The sequence below is a fragment of the Mustela lutreola genome, chromosome 8, assembly GCF_030435805.1.
Source record: "Mustela lutreola isolate mMusLut2 chromosome 8, mMusLut2.pri, whole genome shotgun sequence".
Classification (NCBI taxonomy): domain Eukaryota; kingdom Metazoa; phylum Chordata; class Mammalia; order Carnivora; family Mustelidae; genus Mustela; species Mustela lutreola.
In genome coordinates, this window is record NC_081297.1 from 71,908,829 (window position 1) to 71,932,905 (window position 24,077).

The 24,077-nt window shown below is 37.9% G+C and overlaps 1 protein-coding gene across 9 annotated transcripts in view; it reads right to left on the bottom strand.

Moving 5' to 3' along the window:
* PPHLN1 (periphilin 1) overlaps nucleotides 1–24,077 on the bottom strand; it is a 157,115-nt gene that overhangs the window by 100,611 nt on the left and 32,427 nt on the right. For all 9 annotated transcript variants that reach the window (XM_059185625.1, XM_059185621.1, XM_059185624.1 and 6 more), the window contains one exon: nucleotides 407–615. In XM_059185625.1, the coding sequence (XP_059041608.1) occupies nucleotides 407–615 (209 nt within the window). The remainder of the gene's footprint in view (nucleotides 1–406; nucleotides 616–24,077) is intronic.

Genomic DNA, 24,077 nt, shown 5'->3' on the forward strand with positions numbered 1-24,077 from the left:
TATACCTTATATTTAGGGGAAATCACTGATACTTTTCATGAAAAATATACTACCAAATATAGATGGATGGATGGATAGACAGATATCTTCTAGAGACAGAAGACGAAAGAGGATGGACTACCTAGAACTAGCAAAAAATACAAGAGTGTGTAACTTTCCAACATGATTATAAACACACCTCTTCTGTGCTGAGAGAAGTAAAATGTCAATGTGGACTGCAACTTGAAATGGTTCCCAAAAATATGTGTGTGTGGTATTCATTTTATTATTCTTGACACTTTTCTGTAGGTTTCAAAATTTTCAAAATAAAACGTTTAAAAAATATATCTTATAACACCTATAAGACAATCTGAATCAGTACATTCTCATTAGTGGAAGTTTTAAGAAAAGTCTTAAAAATACATACTTCTATGTTGAGATTGGAAAGAGTACGTTTTGCTTCTTTCTGGAGAGTAGCTTCTACTACTGACACTGGATCCAGACCTGCTGTGTGGAGAATCCTTTCGACCTACAGGTGATTCTCTGATAAAAGGAGGGTCTCTTTTATGAGGAGACCGGTCTCTTGTGTAATGGGTAGAATAGATACTTTTTCTTCTAAAGCCATCTCTCATGTCCCTTTGAAGAAAAAAAAAAAAAAAAAAGAATTATATCTTATAACTTATATACACAATACAAAAGGCAAAAGCTCTGATTATAAGCTCTTTAAGTTGTAATCTTGGTTCACACCTCCCCCCACTTCCACTTTTTTTTACTACCACCGAACTTTTTTTTTTTTTTGGTAGAGCAAGAGAGAGAGTACACTAGCAGGGGGAGAAGCAAAGGGAGAGGGAGTGAATCTGAAGCAGACTGCGCTGAGTGCAGAGCCCAATGTGGGGCTTGACCTCACAACATGAGATCATGACCTGAGGTGAAACCAAGAGTCAGACGCTTAACTGAGTAGGCTACCCAGGCACCCTGTCACCTAACTTCTGATGTCAGTCTATAAAATAAAACTTTATCAGTGATATATGTTTAGAATGCATACATTTTTATCAGTTTGGGGGTAGAACCAGGTGGTTAAGAGCAAAAGTTACTTTATTTTAAGCAAACACAGAAATGTTATGATGTGAAAAATACAGCCACACAGTCTCTACTTCGGTTTGCCATTAACAATATTCTACATAGCTACCATACTCTCAGACATCTGGAAAATACCAAAGATTTCCCAAGTGAGATATTTCATGGAGTCTTATCCACTTTTAAGCATAGTATAAACTGTTGGTTAATAGAAGTTAACTCCTTTGATTTTGCTTCCCGCGTTCCAATTTGGCAGTGTCTACATTTTTTTGTTGTCACAACTTGAGAGGAGGGTTGCTGTTGGTGGGTAGGGACCAGGGATGCCACTAAAACCCTACAATCCCTAGGACAAGTCTGATACAAGTATACAACAAAAAACTATCTAACCCAAAATGTTAGTAATGCCAAGACTAAGAAACCCTGCTATATACCTATTACGTCCTTGTTCTCTTGAGTTTGCATTGTTAGTGTACAAATTGTTGCTTATCTCTAACCATCAGCTTTTAATAAATCACCTCTACTTTCACAAATTAAATTTCCTTATTAAGCAATATCAACTCAATGTAGCAAGAAAATCCAGAGTAAAACTTTATAAAGCAAAACCAACTTTAAAATATCAAAGCAAACCAAAGTTATCAAAACTATCAAGACCTGAGCCTCCATTTAAAGGAACACCTAGCATCAAACAGGTTTTAATTAAAGATTTAGTGAGTTTATTTCCACATTAAAATTAAGGAACATTGCATTTTAGAAAGAAGAGTAGTAAGAGAATGGCATGAAATTTCAAATGCTCAGAAAATCTCAGCATATTCATCAGCAGTCCCTAATATAAAAGTAGCCTTTAGCAGATTAACACCCAAAATATATTGTCCATACAGATACAATTACGATTCTCTGGACCAAATTAGAAAACAGCTAAAACTCATTTATGATAAATGAACTCAGACAAAATACTAATGCCAAAATAAAGTATTTGAGCAATTCTAATGCAGTCAAGCTCAATGAGCAAAACTACAGAAGCCACTATCAACATCACTGACCACCAAGTGGCTACATATGTGTCACATGAGTCTTAGGAACTGTACTAGGGGTTGAGGACCCAATGATAAACCAAATACATGCAGTCACTCCCCCATCATGGACCTCTCAGGCTAGAAGAGGCGGATTTTAAACATGTGAATGCAGTCAAGAATGTACACAAGGAGACTAACTAGGAGCTTACTCATGCAGACAAGAGACAGTGGTAGCTTAGATAAGGCCAGAGAAGGGGAGCATTTGAGCATGCACACATGTACATCTTTGTAGACTCAACAGGAAATGGTGAATGTCTGACTAATGAGTATAAGAGGCAGGGATGCCAAGATGATTCCAAGAATTCTGGCATCATGAATTACTGAAATGAGAAAAACAGATTTGAGAAACTGAGGTAGGGTAGGAGATCCACATTCAGATCTGAATATGTTAAGTTTGAGATGCTCACATAACAGCCAGTTAGTAGACAATTAGACACATCGGTGACAAGATAAGAGGAGATTTTTTTGGCTATAACTATGAATTTTTCTATAAATAGGCAGTATTTAAAGCCTTGGGTCGGGCCCAGAATCTAGGACTAAAAAATTACAGTGGAAGATAAATGGGCTATCTGAGAATCAAACATAAGAGCCACAGAAACATGACGGAAAGTAGTAAGTTCGTTCTCAGGGAAGCCAAGGAAAAGACTTCTGTAAGAAGGAGAATAAAGATTTCCTACACTGGAATTAAATGAGCTCTTACTGATATCTTATCTAGATGATGAAGGCAGCAGGCCCACATGTCCAGGAAAGACTGCCTACTGTCTCCAGCAGGAGGCAGGGGTAGGGGAAGAGACAAAGTACTGAACTACAGTTTCCTAATCCTGACACCAGATGGCAGTAAACTCACAATAGCATAGTTCAGAACCATCAGAGTGGCCTGAGGTGACCAAATATACTTGGGGGAAGTACATGTCAGATTTTTAATATCTCAGAGTAGAGTAAGGTCTCTCCTCACTTTCACATCAATCCCTCATATTTCCCATCAAGCTGAGCAAAAACATCACATTCTGCATCGTCTACTTTTAAGTATCCTCTGATAAAGTAATACTAGACACCATTTATTCATGTTAGTGTGTATGTGTATATTTTTAATATTTCTTTTATCTCTATATCCCAATACATGAAAGGCACTGCAGAATTACCCTGGTTCTAAAGAAGCTTAATATGTTGGGGGATGGGGGACAGAGTGCCAAGGGGAGTAAATATTCCAGAAAGTGGTACTGCAATTCAGAAGAGAAATTTGTATTAGATGGAGAAGTGATCTGGAGGATCTTTTAAAAAATAATAATAATAATAAGATAAAATTTAGATCAACATTGTTGTACAGAAATATAATCAAGCCACAGATGTAACAACTGTATTTAAAAGGAGAAATGGGTACCTGGGTGGCTCAGCCAGTTAAGTGTCTGCCTTCGGCTCAGGTCATGATCCCAAGGATCCTGGAATCAAGCCTCAGATCAGGCTCCCTACCCAGCAGGGAACCTGCTTCTCCCTCTCCCTCTGTCCTGCCTGCCTCCTGACTCATGCCCTTTCTCTCTCTTTCAAGCAAATAAAATCTTTAAAAAATAAAAATAGGGGCACCTGGGTGGCTCAGTGGGTTAAGCCTCTGTCTTTAGCTTGGGTCATGATCTCGGGGTCCTGGGATCGAGCCCCGCATCGGGCTCTCTGCTCAGAGACTGCTTCCCCCTCTCTCTCTGCCTGCATCTCTGCCTACTTGTGATCTCTGTCAAATAAATAAAATAAAATCTTTTTAAAAATCCTTAAAAAATAAAAATAAAAAAATAGAGAAGCAGGTGAAACTAATTTCAGCAAATATTTTTATAACCCAATATATATAAAATATTATCAACATGTAACCAATATTTTAAAATTTAGTGAGAATCAGAGAAAGACAATTATCATATGATCTCACTGATATGTGGAATTTAAAAAATAAATCAGACAATCATAAGGGAAGAGAGGAAAAAATAAAATAAGATGAATCCAAAGAGGGAAACAAGCCATAAGAGACTCAATCATCTGAAACAACCTGAGGGTTAAAGGGGAGAGAGGTGGAGGGATGGGGTAACTGGGTGACAGACATTAAGGAGGGCATGTGATGTAATGAGCACTGGATATTATAGAAGACTGATGAATCACTGACCTCTACTTCTGAAACCAATAATATAGTATGTATTAATTGAATTTAAATTAAAAATAAAAAAATTAAAAAGGACTGACAAGCTGTTAGTCAGGAAATGAGGAATCTGGGTTGTTCCAAGAGAGAGAGTGGGAAGGGGTCCATAAATGGTGGGAGTCTATGTATGAATGGGATGTAACCCTCCCCAGGACCCCAAATCTTTAAAAAAAAAAAAAAAAAGGAAAAATATAATCTAAAAAATAAATAAAAATAAAATTTAGTGAAATATTTTATGTTCTTTCTTTTTCATCTTAAATCATAAAAATCCCAATATGTATTATATACTAAGAGTATCTCAGACTGAACCGGCCATATCTCAAATAGAACTTTGGCTACCAGTTCCCATGGTTAGCACAGTCCACGTTTCAAGAAAAAGCAGAGGAGGTTTAAAGGGTACTGATGTGAACAAAAATATAAGTAGTCAAAAGAGTGAAAACTCTAAAAAGCATTGACTAAAAAGCAAAGGGAGAGAAGTTTTAAAGGGTAAAGGAAAGTTGTTATCATATACTACATAGGCTGGAAGAGATCTCTGCATTTAGTGACTTAAAAGTTATTTGACCAGGGAATGGGCTGTCCAATAAAACTTTGGAAGTCAAAGCAGATTGTAAAAAATCAAGATATATCTACTAAAGGAGTTGAGTCATTAGTTTTCTCCTTTGTTCCAAAAAAGTTTGGCAGAGGAAGGAAGGGAAAGAACTGGAACAATACTTTGAGGGAAAGGGTTTATTTGATGATACAAGTAAATGAGAAATAAGAAGTAAAAAGGGCGCCTGGGTGGCTCAGTTGGTTAATGAGGTCATGATCCGGGGGTCCAGGAATCGAGCCCCACGTTGGGCTCCCTGCTCAGCAGGAAGTTTGCTTCTCCCTCTGCTCCTCACCCTGCTCGTGTTCTCTCTCTCTCAAATAAATAAAATCTTAAAAAAAAAAAAAAAAAAAGTATCATCAACTGCCTGCTGCCACCCCTTTTGTGGGTAGATACTATTCTATGGATTCTGATGAGAAACTTTCAGAACAATTCAGCCCACTGGATATATCCTCTTAATGTACTGAACTCTGTCTGCAGAAATTCAAACCTCTTTTCAGACATGGAAAATTCATCTTAATTCCCGAGTGTCAAGTTAGGGAAAGCAGATATACTTTGTCTTCTTTATTGACAAAATCATACAATTTCTTCCAATTAACAGGAAATATCTCTTTTTAATGTTGTATTAAACTTTTACTTCTGTGTAAGGTTTAATTCAATCTTTCTCCCATGAAAAAAGTTTTAACTTCATTTTAAATAAACACTCCTTGACAAAAAAAAAAAAAAAAAAAAAAAAAAAAACATCAAATCAGGAGGGAGGGAGAGAAGACTATGAGCCAGAGATTACAATCCTCAAGGAAGAAAAAATTTATCAGAGAATACTAAGGTGAGGACAGAGTGGAATAAATGGGACATTCAAAGATGACAATGGTACAGTGACCTGTTGGAGGTAGCAAGAAGTAAGCCCAGAACTCATCTGACAAATCAAGGAATTAGGAGAAAAGTAAGATGGGAGGGCAGTTAGGTTCCAGTTACAGAAAAAGGATGCAAACAATGGTAGAAAATAAATCTATCTATTTTAAAGTGAAAGGATGAAGTCCTTGCCCCAGGCTTATATTCTAATGGGAAAAGAGCCTATACATAAAACATTTCTGAGTGGTAAGTATTATCAGGTAAGGTGGATATGAAGGAGGCTATTTCAGATAACATGGTCAGGGAGGACCTTTCTGAGAAGGTGATATATGAGCAGAGATAGGATAAAAGAAATGGAAGCTCAGAACAAGATTATGAAGATATCTGATGTATATTTATACTGATCAGACTACTGCCCTGTGAGAGTATATGTCAATGGGAAGGGCATAATGATGAATCAGAGGGCCTTCTTGGAGTTCACAGAATTATAAAGCACCAAAGTTTCAAATATTAAGCCCTGTTAAGCCCTGCATATAGGGCTTAACAGAAGTATCACCTACTAGAGGAACGAGAGGGGGTTAGGGCATGTTAAAGCCCTCATAAACTAGCTGTCTTAAGTACTGAAAGACCATTCCAAAGAAACTATTATCTTTATATTTTTTTAAGATTTTATTTATTTATTTGACAGAGAGAGAGATCACAAGTAGGTAGAAAGGCAGGCAGAGAGAGAAGGGGATGGAGGCTCCCTGCCGAGCAGGGAGCCCGATGCGAGGCTCGATCCCAGGACCCTGAGATCATGATCCAAGCGGAAGGCAGAGGCTTAACCCACTGAGCCACCCAGGCGCCCCTATTATCTTTATTTAAGCAAGTTACTTAACCTCCCTATGCCTTCATTTCCTCATCTATAAAGTGGAGATAATACTACCTATCTCACAGAGTTGTTGCAAAGAGTAAATGGGATACTATATGTAAAGTGCTTAGAACAGGGCCTGGTATACAACATTCAATAGATGTTAGCTACTCCTACTGACAGCATTAATCTACTATGATTTCTATCAAATCAATAAAGGTTTGCAGCAAAAAACAGCTATGTATGCCAATGTAACCGCTTGACAGTTTCATTCTTCAGAAAAGCAAAACTATGGAATTTTGCATATTGGCAGGAGTTTAAAACCTACTCATAATAATACAACCTCTAGAACAACACTTCAACTTAACTTCCCAAGGAATTTCCTTTACAGAGGATGAAATACAGATAGTTCAGTTTCAAGAACTTCAGCTATGAAGTTCACAGAGTACACACAGCTGAAGCATATATAAAGTGAAAAGGAAGCAGAAGACCACACTGGGGGTCAACAAACATTTGCTGTACAGAGCCAAGTAATACTTGAGACTTTAGCTGTATGGTCATCAAAACTTCTCAACATTCCACCAGAGCACAACAGCAGCCATAGACAATAAGTAAACAAATGTGCCTGGCTATGTTCCAACAAACTTACCAAAAAGACCATTGGATTTGACCAAGTAGTTTACCAAGCCCTGATCTAAATGATTACAAACCTCCAGAAAGATTCAAACAATCTAATAGAGAATAAAGACATTACTTGTAGAGTCATATTTCTCACAGAATACAAAGGGATGGGGATTTTTTTCCAACCTATCCCTTGCCCATATCTTAAAATTTTGCACTTTAGAAGCTGTATTTTGAAAAGCAATTATACCATGACAGAGGAATATATTTTAGCTGATTTTACCTTCTTTTTTTTTAACCAGAGACCTGACTTCATAATAAAAAGCTTTCCTCAAAACATGTTCCAAAAAATACTAATCCATATAATGTTTGTATTTTTCATCTCACCACAAAATCCAAGGACGGATTCTATGGGTAAATAACTTTCAGAAACATGGAGTTTAATAAAATTAAACATATTTATTTACAGTGCCACTTCTAAGAGCATTCCCTATAGGCAGATATAGATTCAAAAGTTAGTTTATCTGCATATATATGGCCTTTTGCCCTTAATTTACTCAACCTCTCCGAGCTTCATTTTCCTAACTTCTCTGAACACAGCAACTTTGCAATGAATGGTATCTATTATTACAGTTTAAGGTTTTGATCATTTTGTTATCTGTGATCTCATTTTCAACCTTCCCCCAAACACATGGATCCTCATGTTTTAAACAGTTTGCCCAACTCAGAAACAACTTAGAGAGAAGAATGATCAATTCTCTTCTTATAATACGTATCATGGTAAATTTGGGTTGGTTAAAAGCTCAATGTTTGGAAGGCACAGAAAGGGAAAGACCTCTGAAGAGAAAAAAAAACTAAGTAATTTTCAGTCTATTTTGTATAAAATACCAAGTTTTAAACTTCGCGCTAAAAAGCGTTCTAAAGTTAAAAATTATAATTGGATTTAAAGCAAATTTCCAATTAAGAGGGGAAATCCCAATACCAATGGCAAAGCCTTAAATATTAATGTTTTCATAATTTAATGCATGCTGACAAAACTGAGTAACATGAACATACCAATAAAAAGATGGTGAAGGGTATGAAGATAATGGAAGACAAAATAAGGCCAGGTATCACATCACTAAATAAGTATTTAAGGTATAACCTGTTCTTTTAAGTTTTCCCAATCAAATAGGCAAATGATCTCATCCAGTAGTAAAAATAAGGGCAAAAAGACACATAAGCTTCCTCATTAATAATAAACAATTTGGGTTGGGCTGGAAACTGCTAGTGATTCGATGGTCCTAAAAATGGAAAACACTACTCTAGTTCACATAACAGGGCTAAACTTCCAAAGTCCACACAGAGAGCAAATACTAGATAGAACTGGAAGTATCATACTTTTCTGACTGTCAGAATGCCTTTCTTATCTTCATTAACAAGTTTCCTTTTTCTCTCCTTCTCTATATGTCTATACAAATCTGGCTTTTTCTAGGCTCAATCTAACATCACAAACTGCTGAAGAGTATTTTGGTTTCTTTCATTTTCTTGGTATTAACACCTGTTTAAGGAATCTATGCTTGGTTTCAAACATCAACCATGACAGTTTCAATCTCTGAGGGGAGAAAAAGAAGCAATTATCAGAAAAATCCACTAATTCATAAATAAGAAGGGTGTTTTAATGTTTACTACTTTTCATTTAATTTTCTTTTCATCACAGAGGTCCACAATAGTCACCATGAATAATGGTGGGCACTCTTTAGATACCATAAGGTACTAGAATACATGATGTTAGTTTTATAGAACAAATGAGTCCTAATTTTCTTAAATTTTTGTCTTCCACTATAATTTATGATAAACCTAGGTTAAGAATAGATATTCAAATGCAGAGTTTTTTCTTCTTAATTAAGACAGTTATGGCAAGGGCAAACTGAACAACCTTGTATCTTAATCTTATACCTAAACAAAACCCTTTCATATATTATTTTTAATTCTTTGGCACAATAACTGATGAGAGAATGCAATGAGTTTTCAAAGCACGTAACTCAATCAAGAATGCTTTCATTAGTAAACTTCTGCCTAGTAAATTCTGTAGGAATTATTTTTCCTTTCTTTCAGGTCTTGTCTATAATGTGATTGTACTACTTTTATAATGGAAATACTTTTTTTCTTTAGGTAAAGTCTACCTGCAACATGGGGCTTGAATCTTGACTCCAAGATCAAAAGTCTCATGTTCTCCTGAGTCCGCCAGATGCCCCTAGGATGGAAACTCTTAAAACTCATTTTTAGGGGCGTCTGGGTGGCTCAGTGGGTTAAAGCCTCTGCCTTCAGCTCAGGTCATGATCCCAGGGTCCTGGGACGGAACCCTGCATCTGGGTTTTCTGCTCAGTGGGGGGCCTGCTTCCTCTCTGCCTGCCTCTCTGCCTTCTTGTGATCTCTCTCTCTGTCAAATAAATAAATAAAATCTTTAAAAAAAAAAAAACAACCTCATTTTTATTTAATAAGAAATTAGCTTTCAAGCTTTTTTTCTTTCATTTACAGTTCCTATTCAAGTGAAAAACCAAATGTTTCACAATTATTAAGTAAATCCCTTTATTAGGGCCAACATATAACTACAAATTTTACCTTGATTTGTCAATATTCTCTCCTTTGAGATTGTAAAAAGGTAATTTATCTTCCATTGCTTAATGGTCCCTTCCCCTCTTATATTATTTCCCCCTAACATCAACCTTCCAACTCACTAAGAAATCTGAGTGGCTAATACTCTAATAATTAAGTAGTTTTATTATACACATCAGAGGAAAAGCAACCAACAGAAAGAATTCACTCATGCTTAACTGTACTCCTGTGAATAGTATAGCTACCATTATTGCTCTGAGATTCTGATATTCTAAATGTAAATACCTGGCTTTCTAAATTATAAAAATGAAAAATACTTAAAATATACCCCAAAATAAAAAAGGAATGTATTAATGAGGATCTTTATTATACTACTGGTTCTCAAAGTAGGGGGATTTTGCTCCCCAGGGGACATGTGGCAACATCTGAAGACATGTTTGCCTGTCAAACACAACTGGGGAAGCACTACGAGATTCTACTGGGTAGAGGTTAGGGATGCTGCTACACATCCTATAATACACAGGACAGCCCCCCACAATAAAGAACTATTCAGCCCAAAATGCCAATAGTGCCAAAGTTCAGAAATCCCAAGACAGACACACATACACACATGTATACAGTCAGAGGTTTCATCTATCAGTTTGAGAAATACACAGAAACATCCTAGAGCTTTCTTGTAACTACCTGTCCATTTTTAAATGTTTCTTTATAACACATAGAATATCAAGTATTAAAATTTCCTCAAACTTCCTAAACATTCAAATTACACAATCAAATAAAGTATTTACTACTCTATTTTCAACCTATTAGCTTATATAGAGTCCCAAACATAAGAACATAGGGTCTGGACCAAGTATCCCAGAGTTCAAATCCCAGCTCCATCATTTGTTTACTGTGGGAGAGGTTTGACAGTTATTTAACTTCTCTGTGCCTGTTTCCTCATTTGTAAAGTGGGAATGATGGATTAAGCAGAATAATGCCCACAACACACCAAGTACTTTACATATTAATCCATTAACTCAATTTTTTTAAAATATTTTATTTATTTGAGAGAGAGTGAGCACAAGCGAGAGAGCAGAAGCAAAAAGAGCAGCAGAGAGAGAGGGAGAAGCAGGCTCCCAGCCAAGAAGGGAACCCCAATGCAGGGCTCAATCCCAGGACCCTGGGATCATGACCTGAGCTGAAGGCAATTGCTTAACTGCCTGAGCCACCCAGGTGCCCCAAAGAAGAAAAGAAAAAATACACTGACAATACCAAGTGTTGACAGGGATGTAAAATAATTAGAATTTACATACCTTGCCAATAGGAATATAAATTAGTATAAAGCTGCCAGTCCACAAATTACTACATGAGTGAATAAGACTCTTTAACTCTCAATGTTTCTAACATTTTAAATTACAGTGTACTCAATGAATATCAGTTTTACCACTTTTTTCATTTCCCTAGCCATTTCTAGTTGACAGGAGAGATTAATGTTTTGACAAATTTTAAATCACAACAAATATAATTTTTCCCATTCACTATTAAGGTAGCTTTAAGTCAGAATGATTACCTTTGGAAAGGAAGAAGAAATCTGAGGAGGGGCATGAAGTAGTATCTGAATTCAAGTAATATTCTTCTTCTTAATCTGGATTGTGGTTATAGTTATGATTCACTGAGCTGTACATCCCCTTGGATCTGTGTATTTTGTGTATTGTTATATGCTCTAATAAGTGTTTATGAAAATGTGATAAAAATAGAGCTCCTTATCATTTAACATGGTCTCAACAGAATTTTTAAGAATTTTTCATCTTTAAGAACAGAATTCTCATTTTTAATATTTAAGGGTTAAACAAATTGTAAGACTATCTATTGTCCAAAAATCATTAATACATTTTAATGATCTCATCACCATAGCAGTCATCCACAAACATGGTGCCTGGTCTTCCCAAAGGGTCAATAAGAAATCAGTGCAACACGAATAGGATGCTCCACCTCAGCATATTCTCTCTGCAACCTACATTTTGCTATTATTTAGTTTTGTTCCTCTTTACTTTTCTTTTATTCAGAAAAATGCTATACCTTAACAACAGTAATTCTTAACATTCCATATCATTTCCAAATATCACGATTCTCTTTACCCAATCTGCAGGAAGTCAGTGAACAAATTCAAAGACAATCTTTTATAAATAAAACATTTTAAAGAGTAGCCCTTTATAATAAAAGGTTAAATTTAAAGATTTTTTTCCCTCCCATGGTGTTGCCTAAATCTTGGTGCCTACTGTTACATATTGCAACTAAATGCTATCAAAATGACTAATAAAGGGACGCCTGGGTGGCTCAGTTGGTTAAGCGGCTCAGGTCATGATCCCAGCGTCCTGGGATCGAGTCCCACATCGGGCTCCTTGCTTGGCAGGGAGCCTGCTTCTCCCTCTGCCTCTAGCCTGCCACTCTGTCTGCCTGTGCTTGCGCTCTGTATCTCTCTCTAACAAAACAAAACAAAACAAAGAAATGACTAATAAATAAACAACATAAAATAATTATAAATAGAAAAATTTTAAGTGTTCTGTTGCCCTTGGTTTAACAGCTTCTATTTCAGCACACTCATCCTGGTTTTAATACTATACTAAATATTTAGTAGACATTTTCTACTAATAAAATTTTTGGCATACTATTTAAAAATATTTCTATTTCATAGAGTTTAAGACAAAGATATCATTACCTCAAGATTCACCTCAATTTTTGCTACTTCAACAAAATACCACTACCACACTCAAAAACCACTTCTAGATTCAAAAATTGGGAATTACGTAATTCCAACTACCTCGACTGCAAAAGAAAATCAAGGAAAAATTGACTTTTTTTAAGATTTTATTTATTTGACAGAGAGATCTCAAATAGACAGAAAGGCAGGCAGAGAGAGGGGGGGAAGCGGACTCCCTGATGAGATATGGGACTCGATCCCAGGACCCTGGGACCATGACCTGAGCCGAAGGCAGAGGATTTAACCCACTGAGCCACCCAGGTGCCCCGAACTTTTTTTTTCTTTAAGTCAACTGCTGACAGTCAACAGAGAGTAAAGAGTGTAATAAAGAACATGCAAGACAAGTAGGAAGCTCAGAGATCTAGACCTGTCTTTATTGAGTTGCTTTTTATGTATCTGCCAATTTCAGAAGCAGCATCTCAGAGGATGAAAAACAGAAATAATTTTGATGGCATCACAGAATTAGGATATAATTCTGGATCTTACCAAGTTAGAAAGGTGAAAGCTCAAAAGGGCTACACAATAACAGCAGGGTAAACTGGAAATGAACTAGCCTGGCTTCACAGAACGTAAATTCTTTAAGGTGACCCCAGAATGCTAATGACTCAAATCCTCTGACATATTTACATGTTTCCGTCTTCCTGACCATTAGTTAAGATCCATTAAAATTACTTCAAATGTAAAATCCCATTTTGGACAAGAAAATCTAAGTATTTAAAGTTACAGAAGTAAAATAAATTTGAGCTAGACATTAAAATACAGCACTATTTCCTGAAGAGCTGTGCAAATTAAAACAAAACCATATATACAATTGTCACTGAGTACTTAAAATCAAAACATGAATCTCTAGGTTATCATTAGTTTCTCAAAAAAACTCAAAAGGAAAAACTGTTTGATTGATAGAAATATCACAACTTTATGCATACTATTTTTCCTTAAGCATGTATTAGTCCCAACACTCATCATTAGCGTTGGTGGTATAGTGGTGAGCATAGTTGCCTTCCAACACTCAAAATTAGCTATAAAATTCAATTGGTATTCAACTAGTATAACTTTCTTTGTGCAAATAATCTCTTGAGTTTAAGATTCTGGTTTTTTCTTTAGCAATGGCTCCAAAGTATGCTTAATAGAGCAACAGGATACTGGAAACTTAGGCATATTTTTTAACGTCATCCCATACAACTCGGGGTAAAAACTTTGCACCGTAAGATGAAGTTCTAGGGCGCCTGGGTGGCTCAGTGGGTTAAGCCGCTGCCTTTGGCTCAGGTCTCAGGGTCCTGGGATCGAGTTCCGCATCGGGCTCTCTGCTCAGCAGGGAGCCTGCTTCCCCCCTCTCTCTCTGCCTGCCTCTCTGCCTACTTGTGATCTCTCTCTGTCAAATAAATAAAATCTTAAAAAAAAAAAAAAAATGAAATGTCTCAAAACATAAAAAAAAAAAAAAAGATGAAGTTCTATTTACCATGCAAAGAAAACTTCATATCAAAAACCTTCAAAACTATAATAACGTTTCTAGCTATTTTGGAAATGAGGATATCAATAAATATAATGGATTCAATATAATAAATTATAAGGCAAATCAAAAAGAGCCTTTGAACAAATATAACAGTACAACTAGAATACTTACCATGAAGACTTTAAAAAAATTTTTTTAACTGATGTTTTTATTACCAAAAATTTACCTAACTTGAGAGTTAAGACAGTGTCCTCGACTATACCACAAACATTTCAGCTATAATGCTGGGCATGTACAGAAAGCAAAGTAACCAGAAGAACGGAAGATGGGAAGAACTAACACTCCATAAAGCAGTGTGTCTCAAAATGTGTTCCTGGGACCATCTACACCATAATTACCGTGAACGCTGGTTTCAAAGTAGATTTATGAAACTCATGATTTTATCCTTACTATTATACATCCCCAAGATAATTCCAGCCCCTTGCACCAAACTAGACAAGTTACGATGGATCCCTCAGTTTCCACAGATATATTTACTGGTTAAGGGTAAAATTCAGTAAAGTACGGGGGAAGTACAGAAGGAGCAGAAGCGGGATGGAGCATGAAGGCATTTTACTTATTCAGAACCTCATTTTTCTTTCCTTCCCACATCCAACATGTACAATTATTCCACAGATGATATTAGTTACTTCATTTCTAGTCAATACAAACTTTAAAAAGGAATTAAGATTTCAAGAATCATTTCGACAAAGTGGCTTGGTAACTTACAGAGCAAACTTAAAAATAAGCACAGGTCTCAAAAGTCCTTTCTTATATGTAGAAACAAGAGCACCAGGAGCACTATGATTTAAGATAAGGGATTTCCCACACTACCTTTTATTCCATACTACCCAACAATCAAACAAGTATCTTGCAGCAGAGTTGAGAAATTTGGTTACCCAAGTCCTGAGGTTTTTCCACAAAAGAACATCTTTGCATCTCAAGCATTCTAGGGCACCTGGGTGGCTCAGCGGCTTAAGCCTCTCTGCCTTCAGCTCAGGTCATGATCTCAGGATCCTTAGATCGAGCCCCACATTGAGCTTTCTGCTCAGCAGGGAGCCTGCTTCCCCTTTTCTCTCTCTGCCTGCCTCTCTGCCTACTTGTGATCTCTGTCAAATAAATAAATAAAATTTAAAAAAAAAAAAGAGTTTAGTAAAAGCATTCTAGGCATGAGATATGGACTAAAGGATCTCCTAGCTAGAGAACAGATCTTATCTGTGTTATTTTCATTTTGATCTCTAACACCTAAAAGAGTACTACTCATTCTTATTGAGGTTAAGATATGCCTAAACTGGGGCACCTAGGTGGTTCAGTGGGTTAAAGCCTCTGCCTTCAGCTCAGGTCATGATCCCAGGGTTCTGGGATGGAGCCCCACATCAGGCTCCCTGCTCAGCAGGGAGCCTGCTTCCTCCTCTCTCTCTGCCTGCTTCTCTGCCTACCTGTGATCTCTATCTGTCAAATGAATAAATAAAATCTTTTTTTTTTTTTAAATGCCTAAATTGCTATAACATAAATACCAAAAATGTAACCTTGAGTCATTACAAAGTTTTAAAAGAACTTTATCTGTACAAAACAGTATAGGGCAGGCATTCCAGAATGAGAGATTCTGCTCCACACAATCACCCAAGAAACCACGCTGGACAACTCTATTTCAACGTGTGTCTTCCAAGGTCCCAAGTCTGCTGCCATTCCATTCCAAGGCCCATTGTACAAGAAGGGAAAAGGTAAATGTATGTGGAATAATGCACATAGAAATAGAAGTTATATTCCCATTATACTGGAGATAAATAAGCCATATGGCCACAATTAGCAGGAATGAAGACTGGCAAATGTAGTCCACCAAAGAGCCTAAAATGTGTGGACAACAGGTAGAAGTGTTCTCAAGACTGATGTATTTCATTTCAGCAAAAAGTTTTGGATTCCCAAATGAAGATGAGTCTAACAGACAGCTGGATGCAGAAATGTAGAGCTCAGAAAAGAAGCCAAGGCTAGAGATACAGATTTATCTGTCACCAGCAGCAGACAGTACAGGACAGTGTTTCTCAAACTCCAGTCTCCAGACCTCCTTTCTACATCACAATCATCTGGGGGGCTCATGAACATACAGATTCCAAGTCTCCACTTACAGCATCAGAATTCCTTGAGATGAAGTCTGGAAATTTTCATTTTTAATGAGTTTCTAAGTGATTCTTGTAAACACAACTTAAAAAACATAAGCAAAGGGCACCTGGGTGGCTCTCTAGGTTAAGCATCTGCCTTCAGTTCACATCATGATCCCAGAGTCTCACACTGGGCTCCCTGCTCAGTGGAGAGTTTGCTTCCACCTCTGCCCACTCGTGTGCATGCTCGCTCTCCTCTCTTTCTCTCCCCACAAAAATAAATACAATCTTTAAAAAACAGAAACATAAGCAAAGGAAGTAACTGCTGTCAAGGATAAAGACAAATGAAGTTACCATAAATGAGAAGAGGTGCCAAGAATCATCATTCACATGAACCTATTGTTTTGGGACTGCTGTCAATCCATTCTACCTATTAGACCAGTGGTTCTCAAGTCTAGCTTCACATTAGGACGTCTGATGAGCTTTTGAAAAATATGATGCCCAGGCTAATTAAATTAGATCTCCAAATGTGAGGACCAGAAACTAATTTAAAAAAAAAAAAAAAAAAAGAGGCTCTCTACCTAAGTCAGAGTATAGCCAGGGTTGAAAACCACTGTACTAGACAAGCTGCTATTACATGCTCTTCATTGCAGAGTCCCAGATTGTTGCCTTACTCCAGAGACTGCAAACTCTGGTTTTACTTAGTTGTAAACACTGAAAACTCGAGAAATTTAGCATTTTAAAAATCCGGACTTCTGACTTCTTTTGAAGCAGGCCATGGTGTGCTTACATTTCCAAAGAACAAACATCAGCTTTGAACCAAGTAGCAGCTGCTCCAATCTGCCCCTCAGCTTTTGTTCACACTCCACTGAAGGGTACAGGAGTTATTTTCACTAACAAAGAGGGGCATTACTACCATAGATACATGAATATGTTAGCTGCTTTCCTGTGTTTACAAGTACTTTATGCTTAATAACTATGTTTGTGTATACATAAATAACAAAATACAGTAATTTGAGTTGATCCTGTAAATGCTTTTACATCCTCAGCCTCTTCATAAACCAACCCTTCCAACTTCTTTAAGTGAAACCTGGTATTTGAACACAAGTACCCCCCTAAAACTCGTGAGTACCAAGCATGCACTGATGACTGCCTCAAGATCCTCAAGTACATGACACATAGGGTTATGTTCTAAACCCCCCATCCTCTAAGAAAAGGGAGAAAGAGCCCATAATTCTATGCTATTCCACCATAACCCCACATTGCCCATATCACCAACCTTCTGACAACTTTCCCAAATTTCCTAAACCCCAGGATATAGTCTGCATGTAACACATCCTACCCACATAATGGGTGACTAAAAATTCATAGGGATCATCTGTGCAATGGTATAGCCAAGTCCTCAACTATCCTACCTCTTTACACTTACATCCTAAACCTTGCCACTTATTAGCCCCAAGTGCTCTTCTTCAGGATCCAATACCACATTCCTACCCCAATGTCTTATCCTTCAGTTTGCTCACTTCTATAACTCCATCTCGCAGAAACCTGTAAGCCTTCTTTATTTTCTAGCGAGCCATGAACCCTGTCCTGGCCGCACTTACTGCCTTTCCAGGCCCAATTACCATATTTGAAGCACAGTGATACCAACATCTTCCCATCCTGGCAATTCTGATACATTACCTTAGCCAAGCCCAAACCTGATTAATTCCAAAATCTTTCACTTCTTCACCATTACAGTTGATTGTCACAAGCCTACAGACTGGACCCACTATGGACACACGGTCTCTAATTTCCACTGTACCTTCAATTCCACTAGTAATATTTTTACTTGTCATTAGTGAGCTCAATCTCCCATTCACCTCAGCAGCTATTCTAATTTCAGATAATCCTCCCAAAGTCCTCTAACCTAGCACCAAAACTTTCTTTCTCAATGAGTTACCTCACTTCTTAAAAAATAAAACAGTCTTCAGGCATGAACTACACCAAATGCCAGCCCAAATTCCTCCTTCCCCGGCTTGCCTTCATCTGCCTCATTTCTAATTTCATCCTTCCTTTCCCAGCATGAGTTTTCCCTCTAGTAAAAATTAGCCCCTCAAATCAATGACCTTCACCCTGGCTCATTTACCTTGGAAAGTTTTCCCTTTTCTTTCCTTTTTTAAAATTTTATTTATTTGAGAGAGAGAATGAGAGAGAGAGAGCATGAAAAGGAGGAGGGGCAGAGGAAGAAGCAGACTCCCAGCTGAGCAGGGAGCCTGATGCGGGGCTCCATCCCAGGACTCCAGGATCATGATCTGAGCTGAAGGCAGTCGCTTAACCAACTGAGCCACCCAGGTGCCCCATCAGTTTTGCCTTTTCTGCCTTGTACCTTCAACTTTTCTCTTTTCCCTTCAACCTATAAATACGTTCAAGTCAATGATCACCTTTAAAAAAAAAAAAAAAAAAAAAAAAGGGCGCCTGAGCGGCTCAGTTGGTTGAGCAACTTCCTTCGCTTGGGTCACAGTCCTGGAGTCCCTGGATCGAGTCCCGCATCGGGCTCCCAGCTCCATGGGGAGTCTGCTTCTCCCTCTGACCTCACCTTTCATGTTCTCTCTCACTGTCTCTCTCTCAAATAAATAAATAAAATCTTTTAAAAAAAAAGAAAAGTTTTAGATGATTTTCCTTTAGCCAGTGTCCTCAACCTTCACCTCATGGATACCAGTAGTCTCCTGCATTTTCAACATATGGCATTCCCTACTTTCCATCTCAGTATTTTTCAAAAACATACCCACTCAACTTGAATTTACCACCTTGTATCTCACTCATCCTGACAGAGCCAAATCGAAGAGATATTTTAGTCTTGGTATTACTGGAGTACTCAGTTGCATTAGACATTGGTGACCCCAAATATTGTTTAAGAAGTTTTATTTTCCATCATTTCCACAAAGGCCAAGGGTTCAGACCTCAGTCACTGCTCTTGTCTGACTACATTCTCTCCTTGGACAATCTCACTTTTTTTTAAAGATTTTATTTATTTATTTATTTTTTAAGATTTTATTTCTTTATTATCAGAGAGAGAGAGGGGGAGAGAGCGAACACAGGCAGACAGAATGGCAGGCAGAGGCAGAGGGAGAAGCAGGCTCCCTGCTGAGCAAGGAGCCCGATGTGGGACTCGATCCCAGGACGCTGGGATCATGACCTGAGCCGAAGGCAGCCGCTTAACCAACTGAGCCACCCAGGCGTCCCCGAGATTTTATTTATTTATTTGACAGAGATCACAAGTAGGGAAAGAGGCAGGTACAGAGAGAAAAGAGGAGGAAGCAGGTTCCCTGCAGAGCAGAGAGCCCGAAGTGGGGCTCGATCCCAGGACCCTGGGATCATGACCCAAGCCGAAGGCAGAGGCTTTAACCCACTCAACCACCCAGGTGTCCCAACAATCTCACTTTTGAATGCAGCTCCTCCCTTGAACCCATTCCTCTAATATACCGATCTCAGATAATGGTATTATTATACAAATAGTAAACAAAACCAAAAATCCAGATAGTTTCCTTGTCTTTATTCCCACATCCAACAACCACAGCTTGCTGATTTTTTGCTCCCTAAGTATTTATGAAATTTAACCCTTTTTCTCCATTCCAACCTCCCTTCTGTAATTCAGGTATTCATGATTTCTTATTCTATCTCCAGTTCCACTGTTAAAAAATCATCCTCTGGGGTGCCTGGGTGGCTCAGTGGGTTAAGCCTCTGCCCTCGGCTCAGGTCATGATTCCAGGGTCCTGGGATCGAGCCCCGCATTGGACTCTCTGCTCAGCAGGAAGCCTGCTTCCTCCTCTCTGCCTGCCTCTCTGCCTACTTGTGATTTCTCTCTTTGTCAAATAAATAAATAAAATCTTAAAAAAAAAAAAAAATATCCTCTAGGAGTCCTTGGGTGGCTCAGTCAGCTAAGCATCCCACTCTTGATTTAGGCTCAGGTCTTGATTTCAGGGTCACAAGATCAAGCCCCATGTCTGTGCTCAGCAAGGAGTCTGCTTGGGATTCTCTCTCTCTCTCTCTCCTTCTGCCCCTCCCCCTGCTCTCTCACTCTCTAAACATAAATTTTAAAAATCTTTAAAAAATCATCCTCTACACTGAAGACAAAGGAAACTATATTCCAACTGGGCTGGCCTGTCTACCAAGTTAAAATTTTTCAGGAGCTCCCCATTGCTAAAAGAATAAAACTATATTTTTAAAACTATGTATTCAGACTTCTTAGTTGTAATTTAATTCACGATTCCCTATGTCAGACATACAAATCCATTAACACCTCTACACATCATGCTTCATACAGCTTTGTTTATGCTCCTCCTTTTGCAGGAACATATTCCCCATTACCCTTCATCTGGTCAACTCTTATTTTTCCCTCAAGTTTTGTTAATATTATCTGTTCCTACAGGAAATCTTCAATAAAACCCCCCAGAACAGGGTAATGCTTGTCTTCCTACAGCATTCTATGCAACTTTAGCATGTATATTAGGCTATCTTCTTATGCATCTACTTCACTCTTAGACTCTAAGCTAATGATATAAGCACAGCAGCCGACACAAAGTAAATACTCAATAAACATTTGTACAATTGAACTAATAAACCAAAGGTGGTTTATAGTATTTTTCTCTGTCAAGTAGTATATCACCTAAGAAGATAAAATGACTACAATGAAATTCAAAATTAAACCTTGCTTTAGGGATGACTATGTGGCTCAGTCAGTTAAGGGTCTGCCTTCGGCTCAGGTTGTGGTTCCAGAGTCCTGGGATCAAGCCCCACGTCTGGCTCCCTGCTTGGCAGGGAGTCTGCTTTTCCCTCTGCTCTTCTCCTGCTCATGCTCTCCCTAGTTCTATCCCTCTCTCGCACTCTCTCTCAAGTAACAAGTAAAATCTTTAAAATTTAAAAAAAAAAAAAAATAGGGGCAACTGGTTGCTGCAGTCATTAAGCTGCCTTTGGCTTGGGCTGTGATCCTGGGGTCCCGGGATCAAGCCCTGCATCAGGCTTTCTATTTGGCAGAGGCCTGCTTCTCCCTCTCCCATACCCCCTGCTTTTATTTCCCTTGCTGTCTGTCAAATAAATAAATAAAATCTTTAAAAAATAAAATAAAATAGGGACGCCTGGGTGGCTCAGTTAAGTGTCTGCCTTCAGCTCAAGTTATGATCCCAGGGTTCTGGGACTGAGCCCCGCTGAGCAGGGAGCCCGTTTCTCTCTCTCCCATTACCCCTGCTTATATTGCCTCTCTTGCTGTCTCTCCCTCTTTGTCAAATAAATAAATAAATAAATCTTTTTAAAAAAATAAAATAAAAAATAAATCTCTGCTTTAAAGAAAATCAATAGATATAAAAATACTGAACTACTTAATCAAAACTTCCCATATGTGAATACAGCAGGAAAAAAAACCTCAGCATTTAAAAAGAAAGTATGTTGGCCATGTGATGACACATTTGTTCTTATTTCTAAATACTATTTAATACTTTACAATCAGTTCCATCCTAAAGTTTATTCTAACACCTCATAACTACAGGGGGGGAAAAGGACTGTTAAAAACTATCTCAGTCGGGCACTGGGTGGCTCAGTGGTTTAAAGCTTCTGCCTTTGGCTCAGGTCATGATCCCGGGGTCCTGGGATCAACCCCCACATCCGGCTCTCTGCTCCACGGGGAGTCTGTTTCCTCATCTCTCTGCCTGCCTCTCCGCCTACCTGTAATCTCTGTCTCTCAAATAAATAAAATCTTTAAAAAAAATTATTTCCATTAAAAAAAAAATCTCATTTAGTCTAAATTAGTAACCCTTGGTAAAGTAGGACATGTTGCTTGAATACAAAATGAAGTAGCTCTTAATATATTCTGTTTTATCTACAAGTTGGTTTTGAAAAAAGAGATAATAAGATCACAGTACATATAGAAGATGAACAGATGATGATACGATTGAAATATGGATAAATTATCAGTACAAGGCTCTATTAGAGAAAAAAGTGATAACTTTCAGAGGGAGGGTAGCAGTGTGGGAGACAGAAAATAATATATTCGGGACACCTAGGTGGCTCAGTTGATTAAGCATCTGCCTTCAGATCAGGTCATGATCCCAGGGTCCTGGGATCGAATCCCGAATTGGGTTCCTTGTTCAGCAGGGAGCCTGCTTCTCCCTCTGCCTGCTGCTCCCCCTGCTTGTGCTCTCTCTCTGACAAATAAATAAGATCTTAAAGAAAAAAGAAAACAATACATTCATTTTTCCTCTATTAGCTGTTATTTAATCCAGTTGTTTCCAATGACTGACTCCACACGTATTTGATATGAACCACTAACGTGTGTGTGTGTGTATTGGGTTTACAAAGTACATAAGGTGCTACAGTATGAAACATGTGAAAAACATTAGATAAATTATAAACCAAAAGTTCCACAGCTAGTAATGGACCTGTGGAAGATGGTGTGAAGCCAGGTGGCCTAACTAACTACGTAAACAATGTGAGCAAAAATATTGAGGATATTGGTTTCAAGTCTGGGATCAGATTCTACTCTACTGACAAGCTAATAAGTTAGACTGTTAGTGTTTCATGGATACTAGTAGAAGATACAAAACTACTGGGATAAAGGTTTTTATTATTCTCAGCACAGCAAGCAACATAGTATTGGCTTGTTTGCACAAGTCTGGTTCTAAGTCCCACAAAAACAATGTGATATAAGCCAAGACTAATGCTACACACATAGTGGGTTTGGTTCACAACTATGGAACACTTGGAGAAGACACTACTTTTTACACAAAGCAACAAGCAAGGCTGCTCTTTGACACAGAGAAAGAACTACCTTATCTTTCAAGAATGCTCACTACAAACTCAATTCTGAGAAACATCATGGGTAAAAAGTCAGGGCCTTGCATTCTTCACAAATCTTGGCAAGATGTGTAAGAGAGCAAGAGACCCTGGGGAGCCAGGTTTTTCACTGATAGAAAGAGGGGGTAAAATATAGTATGGAAAACAGGAAAAGAATACTGCCACAAACTCATGGCCTTCAATATATGTAAATAACGTATAAAAATAAACACAGATGTAAAAGAATATGTGTGTGTGTGTGCACGCATGGGTTTGCACATGCACACACACTAGTGTCCAGATCTGGGACTTTCCACCAACGAGAACCTGTGCACCTTGGAGAAATAGCTTTGATGTTAGGCCTGAGGCAGAGAAAGCATAAGAATAACCTGGAAAATCCTGCATCCAAAGGTAAGGAAGTGATCAAAGAATGCCATGGAAAAGCCATAACCAAACAACACTGATTTAGCAATGGATATGACACCAAAAACAGCAACAGAAGAAAAAACAGAGATTCGACTTCATCAAAACCAAAATTTTGAATACTGAAGGATATTATCAAAAGAGTAGAATATGTGCAAGCGATATATCTGTTAAGGATTTAATATCCAGAATATATAAAGAACTCTTCTAAAATTCAACAATAAAAAGACAAATCACCTGATTTTTAAATGGGCCAAAAAAATGAGTAGATAATTCTTCAAAGAAGATATGCAAATAACCAATAAGCACATTAAATATTGCTCATCACTGGGGCACCTGTGGCTCAGTGGGTTAAAGCCTATGCCTTTGGCTCAGGTCATGATCCCAGGGTCCTGGGATCGAGCCCTGCTTCGGGCTCTCTGCTCAGCAGGGAGTCTACTTCCTCCTCTCTCTCTGCCTGCCTCTCTGCCTACTTGTGATCTCTCTCTCTCTGTCAGATAAATAAATAAAAATCTTAAAAAAAAAAAATATATATATATATATATATATTGCTCATCACTAACCACTAGAGAAATGTAAATCAAAACTATATATAGAGATGCCACTTCACACTTAACAAGATGGCAATAACAAAAACAGGAAGGATACAATATAAGGTCATATGTCAATTATACATTAAAAAAAAAAAATCCACATAAAGA